Source organism: Charadrius vociferus, unplaced genomic scaffold, assembly GCF_000708025.1.
Source record: "Charadrius vociferus isolate BGI_N301 unplaced genomic scaffold, ASM70802v2 scaffold309, whole genome shotgun sequence".
Classification (NCBI taxonomy): Eukaryota; Metazoa; Chordata; class Aves; order Charadriiformes; family Charadriidae; genus Charadrius; species Charadrius vociferus.
In genome coordinates, this window is record NW_009661370.1 from 554,951 (window position 1) to 566,064 (window position 11,114).

Genomic DNA, 11,114 nt, shown 5'->3' on the forward strand with positions numbered 1-11,114 from the left:
AAGAGCGTCATATACATAGCCCTACAGATTTGGGTCAGAGGGATGATTTGCTATAAATCTCTGTATCTTACTCTTTCTGAACTCTGATATATGTACTGGGCAATTATAATCATCTTTGTATAAATCTTCTCAGCCTTTTCCAGTATCAGATTTTATGTATTTGCTTTGCTATTTTTGAACATCCATTTGTCATTTGAGAATTTCCTATTAAATGAGATTTTTTTTAAAGTCTTTTTCTTTTTACTTGGCATACAGTGTGTCCTACCATATTCACTGAAGCCAGATTTTTACTAGCTATTCACTTTTTATACTATTAGCTGATAATTTGAAAATTGAGAGTATTTCATAGTACATAACTTGTGTAACACGTGTCCTTTCTACCATGGAATTTATATAACAAAAAGCACATTAAAGTGGTGTGATTAAAATGGAAATAAACTGACATATCCTTTACTATTCTTCTGTCTGCCTAGAGACCTAAACAAATAATGAGAAAGAAAAAAAAATACAGCCACCACTGATTCAGAAATTATCACTCTTCTAAGAAATATCTTTAAAGGCCATTTTGGTTTATGTACTGTGTGTAGGCATGTTTTGAAATGACTGATGCAGAAAAATATTCTGCTTTAATTGAGCTTCAAAGTGCTCCTGGATGCACAATAAGAAGTAAACTACCTGATGCTCTTCTATATGTTTCTCTAGTGTTTTTTTACTAGGCTCAAAAATCTAAAAGCTACTTTAAACTAATCAAAATCATTTACATGATTTTGTAGGTTGATGTACAACAACCTGATATGCAGAGAATCGGAAAAAAAAAGAGAAAAAAAAGAAGTAGTCAGTGCTTTCTCATTGAATCAAGTTAAATTATTTAAATTTTGTTTCTTTCAGGAATCCTATGTATGGAAAATGTATCAAGAACGGTGCTGGGAGTTTTTCCCTGCTGGTGATTGCTTCCGAAAACAGTATGAAGACCAGCTCAACTAAGCAGAGATGAGGATTTCCAGATGAAAATATGTCCATGCATTCCCCAACTCTTTTGGGAATGTCTAACAGATTTCTTAAATCCCCAAAGCTGTGTGCTTTTTGGAGCACCGAAGCTCTGTTTTTAATGACCCAACTGTGCTTTTATTTTCTTGTGTATTTGCTTTGAGAACACTGGAGTAAAGAACAGTGAAAAATAACAGCAGCTCTGGAAAACAAACCAACCACTTGCACACACAAAAGATATCCCTATACATAACATGCACACATAAGAAGAGACTTGAGACAGCTTATTTCTGAAACTGCCAGATGATGCCCTTGTCTATAAGATCACACATGGGGTGACATGGTAGCAACACTCATTCGATCTGTTTATTTCATCATCCGGGAAGGATGTAGTTCGCAGAGCACTGTAAAAGATTGGTGTGGACACTAAGTTGTGGGGAAATAGTGCCTTACTATGTGTGGGTTGAGCTATGCAGAAGATGAGTGCATGATGACATCTTTTCTTTTTTTTTCTTTGTCTTCCCTTTCTTCCAAGTTAATATTTATTTTGTGATTTTAGTGGTTTTGGGAGGAAGGGTTTTGATTGTGCACATCTTTTTAATAAGACTGGAGTGTCTCAGGACAAGATTAGGTTATTCTCATCAAGTTCATTTCACATTTACCTTCCTCGTTAGCTTTTGCTCTTATTTTGGTAATGCTCTGATACAACACTGCAACTTTATGAAATCTTTGTATGAAAACAAGATGACTGCAAAAAACACTTTAAAAAGAAATGTTTCATTGCATGTTTATGATGCAAGTTTAAAACAATCAAAAAAACAACCTTCAGAAGCAAGTTGATCAACATGAAAAAACATTCACAATAATTATATCCATAGTAATAAAGTGTTGTGGGCTTTATTGTACATCTGGAACAAGTGTCATCAGCCAACAATGTATATGTTATGAATTTGACGGTAGTTTTGGTTTCTTTTCTTTTTCTTTCTTTCATCTCTGCCACCTGTGATCGATAGTGGAGTTGAAGATTTTCTCATTAAATTATTTTTTAAAAGCAAAGCTGAAGCAATATCCATTCAGGGACTCCATCAGTTGCATCATGAAACACCAATGATGTGTACATCACTCCATTTTGAGTCCTTTTCAATTGTAATGCCAGTCTTTACAAATAAAAAGAGAGATTCAGAATGGAAACAAGCTGGTTTTGGTAGCATTTGAGGTCTTTGTTATGGAGTCTTTTTATTAATCCCTGAATTAATTACACCCACTTCAAAACAGGATTAAGCTGCTGTGTCCTTAATGAAAGTTTTTTGTTTTGTTTTTGTATCTTTTTCTTCTGGACTTACTGCTGTTCTGTTTCTCCATCTCATTTCTTTGCAGGCCATGGTTTTGTCATAAAATAAATTGGTTGTGTCAATATTCAGTTATAACTAAGAAAAATAATAAGAAATAATCCTTTAAAAATACTAATTCTGTATTCTTAAAAGCAAGGCTTTCAGTTCAGCAGATTGTGAATATTGCTACTCTGAAAATGGGATCCTGATGAGGATTCTGGTAAAATTCTCTCAAATTCTACAATACTTGAGGCCTGGTGATGGTGGGAGGTGCAGGTACAGCAGCTACAATTTGTTTTCAGGTTTTAAACCACCCCCACCCAGTTTGGAGTATTCATTCCAGTTTTGTTTCTTCCCTTTTTGGTGCAACTCCATAAAACACGTTTCATCAGCCTTTCTGAGATTTGCATATAAGGTTTAGAAATGGGGGATTGTGATGGAGTTCCTTTTTGAGTGTACAACATGGAAATTATTTTCGTGTGACACACGAGCACTCACGCTATTTTGGTTTTGCACATTTTGTTGAGAAATAAGTAGCTAATGATTCTGACTGGTGTTTCAAGATCCCTTCGTCTTGATAGAAAATTCAAATGGACCTTGTAGGCAAATACCAGGATAAAAGTGACATGTTTCTTTACCTCAGCTTCTATGTCACAAAGCTTCTGGGGCATCCTTGCTGTTGAATCCAGTATGCTGTTTAACAAATATATGTGAAGTCACATTTAAACATAAGAGTCTTTCAGGATGAAATCTGCTGATTATATGGTGATACAAAGTGTTTCTTTTTAAGTATGAAAAATCTTCATACATTAAATTAACTATAGCTTTCACAGAAGCAAATTCCTACGGATAAGAACCGGCTCATTAGAGTTTGCAAGGTTAGTGTTCACTGCTGTAAAGGGATGGAAATTGGCTTTGGCAGACCTCCTGAGCCCGGTTCATGCTCTCTGCTCTGCAATGGCTGTAGACTTTCTGTGAGTCCTTGAAATTTGGCATTTCCTCTTCCATTCAGTGCACAAAACTTGCTGCTGAGAGCCTTTTGCTTAACACATCTAATTCAAGAAAAGAAATTCTGAAATTAAAAATGAGTACATGTCATAGGAGACTGGTTTATTTTAAAAGTATGTTCTTCCCGTGACTAATGCTGTTTCTGACACCAATGTGCATTTTTAACAGGGTCGTATTATTCAGGCAGGCCACATGCTACATGATAACAAGTTAATACTGTTCAGTTCAGTTTAGACTTAGACAAAGCTGAGGCAAATTCTTAGATTTTTATTAAAAATTACTGAACTTACCATGACAAACAAAACCTCAAAGTTTTGTGTTGTAAAAGATCCACAGAGTAAGCAATGTGATCATATGAACGCAACCAACCAATACAGACAATTCATTGCTTTAATAGTTGTATCAAAAGAAATTAACATTGACATGTGTGTCCTATATACTAGCACAACGTACAAGAGCAGGTAATATGTCACTTGAAAACTGCAGTTTTAGGTCCAAGAAATTCAATTATAGTGCTTATGCATGTGATATTTAAGATAAGGTTATTCTTACACATGTATTTGTGTATGCTGGGTTTTTTTCAGCTTCATCTGAATTTACTGATTGTGTCAGTAAAACTGTAATTTTCAGGAGGAAATCTTGCCCTTTATTGAATATAGCAGAGGGAGAATTGTGCTGTTTACCTCTGAATACCAAGAGAATTAAGAGCTCTAAAACTGGTGATCCCAGCGCATACATGTTGATTTCAGCAAAGAAACAAAGGAATGAATGCCAATGGAAAAGCAAAGTAAGATGGAAGAGTAGTTGAGGTGTGATTCATTTGTGGGAGTTGTTACCCATTTATATAGTGTTCCACTTAAAATTGAGTTACCTGACATCTGTTACACCTTCATCTAATATGCTATTCTTATGTCTTTCCTTTCCCTAAAACTTCGAAGCTTAAGTCTGTGTTTTTTACTGAGACAATAACAGAAGATAGAAAGCAAGAAAAGGACACTGTAATATCCTCGGCCTGTGCATTACTACAAGACTAAGCCCTTCATCTTGGCCACTAATGTGCTATTTAAGTTGTTGAATATTTTAATTTGTAGTGTCTTCCTACTGTTACAGGACTCTTACTAATGAGTAATAGCATTTTGCTCATGAATTGCATGTTGCTTTCTATAACTCATTTGATAACATTCCTACCATCTTCAGAGGCACTGAATAATTCCCTTTACTTACACAATCATCTGTAAAGTATTCGTAGGATGTAATATTTTCCAGGCTTTTTCTTTTCTAAAGCAGAGTGTGTATTAATTTCTTTGTTCATTGGCCAAAACAAATATGACTGTGGTGTTCAGAACCGCCTCTGTCAAAGGATGAAACATCTGTCACAGAGACCATGAGTGGGTATGTTCTTTGGTTAAATCTGTCTAATATTTATGGCCATAAATGTAGCTCCTTCAATCTCTCTTCTTAAGTCATAGCTACTTTTATTGCTTCAGTTTTCTTCAGCTTTTCTATAGCCATGCTAAACTATAAAGGCTTGGTTGCAAATAGAATTTCAAATTGCATCCTCTTACTGTCACTTCTTACTCAAATTTTGCAAGATATTTAAACACAGAAGTCCATTTGTTGGTGAGCTTTTTCTTTTTCTATTTTCATTTTCCTTTTTTTTTTTTTTGAAGGCCCTTTTAATGTGTTTTCTGGATTAGGGTTTACTCTGTCTGCATAGTGTTTTAACTGTGCCTATGGAATTTCTTCTATCTAGTTTTCGTCACAATTATCTTTTTATTTGTTTGGATATCTGTTTAGGCAAAAGGATGTGTCTCTTAGGTGGTAAAGACAACCCTGCTTAGCAGCTGTTGAAGATCTCTTATAGCCAAACCACGTCATTCTGCCATGCCAGTGGAGGTCAAGAATTGAGGCAATTTTTGATATGAACAGCTTGCTTTTGTAATAACATAGCCATGGGCTGATCTGTAGTTACAAAGGTTTGACCCATACATTTTGGTGCTGGATGGGAAGATCTGACTTAAAGTTCTCTTGAAAAAAGTTTTGAAATTTCTGAAATGCCAGGGGAAAAAGCTTAAAAATCCACAATTACAACAAACTGAGGGACTTTGCTATCAATCCATTGTGTAAATGTTCCAACTTTGCATGCAAGATGTGGTTGTTGTGTTGCTTAGTGGAAATTGCAGTTATATTGACTAAATATGTCTGTCTTAGATACTCTAAATAACGACCTTTGGAACACTGAAAGGTGGCTAAATAATGCTGGATCATGCAATTGTTCTTTACATAGGGCTAGTCGGATAGAAGGAAACTGCAGTAATTGAATGCTTTGAAGAAAATAGAACCATCCAGGGAGAATTAGAGCATGGAAAGTCCTGAAGTAAGAGGAACAATGACAAGATGAAAAAACCCCAACCATGCAAAATAAAGAGTATCTCTTAAATAAGCATTTTTCTGTGATACTATACAATGTCTAGAAAATATACAGATAACATGCTTTTCTAAAAATAGCTTTATAAATGAAAAGGCTTGAAAACCAGAATTTTTATGAAGCACTTTTGTTTGTTTCTTTTAGGTAGGTAGAGATTCATTTTTAAGGTTTTCATGATTCATTTTAATACTATTTTTGTGTTATAAGTGAGCTTCAGGATCCAAACCAAGAATTAAGGGCTTATGTTGTCAGCTGCCATACCTATTCGTAACAAAACTATAGTCTGTAGCCTTAAAGAGCTGAACGCCTGAGCAAAGGACAAGAGACTATACGTAGATTCAGTATATGGACAGGAAAGGTCAAGTTTACAGTAGGATAATATCAGGAACAGAATAGTTAATGGTGAAAAATTCATCAGCTGCCTACTTATTAGGCTATCTGCAAGCAACATAACTGAGAAGAAAAAAAAAAAAACCGTGTAGGAGGACAAGTCAGTTGGCCTTATGCATATCAAGCTTTTTTGAAGTATATTCTTTTTTTTTTTTTTTCCCCTCCAGGAAATTAGTGCTGCATCCCTCAAGCTCCATTTCATTATAAATATTTTTTTTAATTTTTAGTCAATATTCAGTTAGTGTATGAGATTTAGAGAATAAGCTTGCTTTTAATCTTTGGAAAACATTAACATTTTTGTAGCTTGCTGTGTTTGAATTTCAGATGAAGATCCATGTTTCAACTGTTTCTGCACTCTGTGTCTTTGAAGGAAGAATATCCTTCTACTTAACCACTCTTCATTCATGAGCAAAAGAATTACCTGACTAGCACTAGCAGATTTTCTCCTTCCTGCTCAGGTTTTGAGATATGTTGGAACAATGCTATGAATTGCTTTAAGATTAGGTGTCGGGCATTAACCCAAAACCTGTCACACTCCCTTCTCTCTCAACAATTACTATGCTAAAGTCTTGTGATTCCTGCAGCTCCATCTTCCCTAACACGTGGTGACAGAAGGTAGAATTCAGCAAAGTATGAGGGGTTTTTTTATTTTAGCATGTGATAATTATATCAGTAGGCCTGAAGACTTTCTAAAAAAAAAAGGTAGGAATGTGAAAATAATTTGAATTAACTGGGAAAAGCTGCTGAGAACTGACTTCATTGTGTTACAGTTAAGTATGCATTGGAGTAAAAGGCAGATAATTGGATTTTGAGTGTTTATAAAATGTTACCGTGATAAAGTAGATAATGAAGTTAAGTAATATCCAGGAATATCACACTCCTTAAGGAGCTCCTAGTAAGTGGACACCCCACATCCTATGAATACATCATTGTTGTTTTGCTTCCTGCAGTTCAAGGAATGGAAAAATAAAATGAAAATGCTTGAAATTTTTTTAAATCTTGCAAAAACTACGAGTGAATAAAATGCGATGTGAGCGAAATGGAATAAGTAAAGGTTCGTGAACTGTTGTTGTACTTCTTTGGAGATAAAGAAATTGCAGTAGCTGTGAAAAAAGTGTTATTCCCAGCCTTGAGCCACACTGTGCCCGTCGTGCGGATGGGCAGGAAGGCACCAGAATGGGCAGTATCTGCCTTAGACGGTGGCATCCAGTGAGGCTGTTGTTCGGTGCCCAGGCTGGGCTACGAGCTCCTTCCCCGACTGCCTCCCTGCCGGGGAAAGGACGACAACCGACCATCTGTTTTCTCAGTTGCGTTACTGGCTGTGCCCTCTGGCAACAGACTGCATACCGCTGTAACTGCCGCTACGCGGACACTTGCAGGCACTTCCTCATAAGAAGGTATTAAAGTGAAATTAATTAGGCAGCTGCTCAGTGCTGACATCTTCTAGTACGACTGGAACATATAACAGGCAGTTGATTTTTGGCTCTATCCAAAGAAGATAAAATTTCAGGCACTAAGTAAAATATTGTGGACGTTTTAGGTATCTAAATCTACGTTAGATTATGAGGCCTCATAGATTTGATGAAACTACTACTGAACTGTTTTTAAGTGCTTTGCAATGTTACCCTATGGTGTTAATAAGCCAAGTTGTTGCTATGGAATATTAATATAATGTTAAAACCCAAAACTCAGTATAGTTCCTAGCTATTTAAAAAGATTATTCTCCTTGATGGTCATATATGTGCCCTGCTTTAAGCTGATTCAAGTGACAGGTAAAATGATTATTTATCTTTCTCTGGAGCACAATGTTTTAGAAAATGGTGATTTATGGTGTTCTGCACACATCTGGAAAATTGTTCAGTGTTTAAATAGAGGTGGCAGAATGGAATAAGCTTGGGATAGGAAATACAGACACTGAGATTCTTATCTTCACTGGTTCTTTATGCTTGGGCAAGTGTGGAATTAATGATGATTTAAATATAAGAATGTTAAGGTAGACTCATCATCACAGAATTTGCCTGTCCTTGACTTAGCCTTCGTTATTCTTGACTGTAATGAGGCAAGTTTGTGTCCTATTTGCTCAGACTTGTACCCCAAATCAAGAGGTTAATATCACATACTTTGCAGTACTTGGAAGTGATTTTATAAAACAGCCAAATTAATCCTGGATTATTTCAAAGAAAAACGTAATATAATTTTCTTAACTGTTAGTCTTTTGCAATTTAAGAAGCCTGTTTCTTGTTTAAATTTTACTTCTACAAATGATTTCAGATTCCCTCTGGAGAGTCACAGACCATTATGGTTAATATCCAGATGGAAATAATTCCTTTTATCTTTTTTAAATCTTTACCTGTCTGGATGACCCTTGACATCTAAACAGTATGCAAACATAGGATAGTTAGAGACTTTCCATGTGCTTATGGTAATCTCCAAAGTATATTATTTATGGTCTATAAAAATTTTGCTTGTATATGCTTCATGGAACTGATGTATAATTAATTGCTTTTTGGTCATAAGGGTTTTGTAAGAAATCTTTGTGCAGCCTGCAATTGCAGTAGCCACTTATCAGTAGTTATTTGATTTTTAAAAAAAAAAATCAAGGCAATTAATATGCTTGCAATACCAATATGCACATTTCACTCAGATCATTTTTATGCTGGCTATGAATTCCTTGCCGTAGGAATCCAGCAGAGTTAAAAAGCACTGGTTAAAATAAGCTTCTGAGAGGCTAATCTCAGAATGCTCAAAATGTGCTTCCGCCTGGGAGAGCTGTTAGAAAATAATTCACATTAAGTTTTTCTCCTGTTGTTTGCTGCTTAATTTGTCAACTGGGGCAATGTAAGCTGCAAAAACTAGAGCTGTGAAAGGAACTTACTGTACAAGGCTGTTTTATAGTTAACATTTTGCATATACGATCAACTCTTGATGAACTGTGTTCCAATCACCCCGCTTGCAGATTAACCATGATTTGTATGTAGAAACATCTACACTGACATTGTTTTGACCAACTTGGACCTAGAACCAATAGGCAAACTTCTTTATTGTGCTTGTGGTCTGCAGACTGTCACTGTAGACTGATGAAACTCAGATGTCCCTGAGCCTTAGTCACACTATCTGACCGCTCTTTTTGCCTTTGCGTGCTCATCATGTCTTTTTCTGGCTTAATTTGCATTGCCAGGATTTGGATTATTTTTCTTACCTGAGATGTCTGTTTCTTTTCTATATGTAAATTATTACGTGCTTCAGAAAAGCACAAGACTGTAGCCAGTGGGGCCGAAGTGATACACCAGAATTAACCTAACATGGAGAACTTGTTGGGATGAGTTCTGGCTCAGGCAGCCGGATCTAGGGTGCCGTATTTCTACGTTACGTGTTCCCTTCTTCTCCTCTGTGTTCGTGACATGCACAGAAGGATGATGCATACCTGTCCAGTTGTGTGGGAGCAATGGTGGGTTCCAAACAAATATAGCAGGCAGGAGGTGGCAATCCCGAACAACCACATGAACCAGCCTACAAAACTTTTACTCAATCCTGAATGACCCTCAGGGAAGTAAATGGCCCGGAGCGGGCAAAACCAGTTGTTTTGACAAAATGAACATTATCCCAGTTACATGCTTATCCAAGAACAACTGAGAAACATACATGAAGTAATGTGTGTGGTGAGGTTTAGGGAAATCTCAAAACTACTGTATGTATTCTGACTGTCTGTGCTATGCCTCTATGCCAGAGTTGGAGACATGGCAGTGAAAACACTCTTACCAGTGCACCAGTCTGTGTGGCCTGTCCAGCTGTAAAAGCAAAATTCTGGCATAAATGCTAATTAGAGAAGAATTAACGCTTTTTGTAATGGAAAAGGAGCCTGTTTGATGCGTGCAGTTACCATTAGATATTTTATTAATGCTATTGCATGGTGAAATTACACAGTACCCTCTTAAACGAATATTCAAAATGAAATTAACTTACTCAAAATTGAACCTGAAAAGGTTGATGCTTATGCTGCTTTTGCAAGTCACCTGTATTCTTAATATGATAGCAATTAATCAAGCTGGTCTAGTTTGGAGGCATAAAATAATCTTAAGAATCATGTTAGGAAGAAAGATTTATTTTATTTTGAGTCTCTTAAAACCCATACCTTTTTGCAGTTTAAGTGACACTGTGAATCTACAGTATTTTCTAATAAGTAGTGGTTGCAATAGTGTGCTACAACCCCAAAAGTTAATCAATTTTTGAGGAAAACAGTGTCTTCATTTCTAAAAATTCATTAGGACAGTATTGGTCTTATAAATCTTTCTGCTTTTCTCCAAAGAGAATAGTCTTTGAAAAAATGTCCATATTGCGTTTTTAAAGACAATTTTATTTGGAGGGAAGTCAACAGTAAAAAATGCAAAGCTTGATTTCCTTACAGAGAGAATTATATAATTGAAACTATTTGCATTTGTTGTACCTGTTCATCATTTGTTCACCTTTCCTGTGTAAGGTGAGTTTAGCTGTTGTTTTGCTTTAGCGAATTAGCATTTGAAGCATTTAGAAGAAGGTTTGTCCACGACTGGCTTTCTTATTTTGAAAATGCATTTTCTGAATAGAAGATTGTTTAATTCTCCTAATGAAGTTCAGAGTCTGAATCTGGTTGAACCCTGTGGAAACTTGTTCTGCAGTCATAATTTGTGTGATAGAAACATTTTAACAGTTGTCCGTGTTTATATGTAGATTACTGACACTAGCTCCCATTCTGTGGGATGTATTCAGTGGATCTTTTCTGAAAAAAAATATACCTCTTTTTTGGAAGGTGTTAGTAGTTTTTAAATGTTTTTTTTTTAATGATTACTTTTCCTGGCAAAAATTTTACATTCCACTAAGACCAAATGAATTTCTTTCTTCTACAAAATTGGAAATAAAATAGAGAACACAACAGAGAACATTGTTATGCCCCTGTATAAATCCATAGTTTGTCTACATCTTGTGTAGAACTG

The 11,114-nt window shown here is 35.8% G+C and overlaps 1 protein-coding gene across 1 annotated transcript in view; it reads left to right on the forward strand.

The window, feature by feature from the left end:
- The window catches only part of RYR2 (ryanodine receptor 2 (cardiac)), a 471,929-nt gene extending 470,388 nt beyond the window's left edge, over positions 1–1,541 (forward strand). The window contains exon 105 of the mRNA XM_009893652.1: positions 889–1,541. Within this exon, the coding sequence (XP_009891954.1) occupies positions 889–984 (96 nt within the window). The 3' untranslated portion in view covers positions 985–1,541. The remainder of the gene's footprint in view (positions 1–888) is intronic.
- Positions 1,542–11,114: the final 9,573 nt, after the last annotated feature.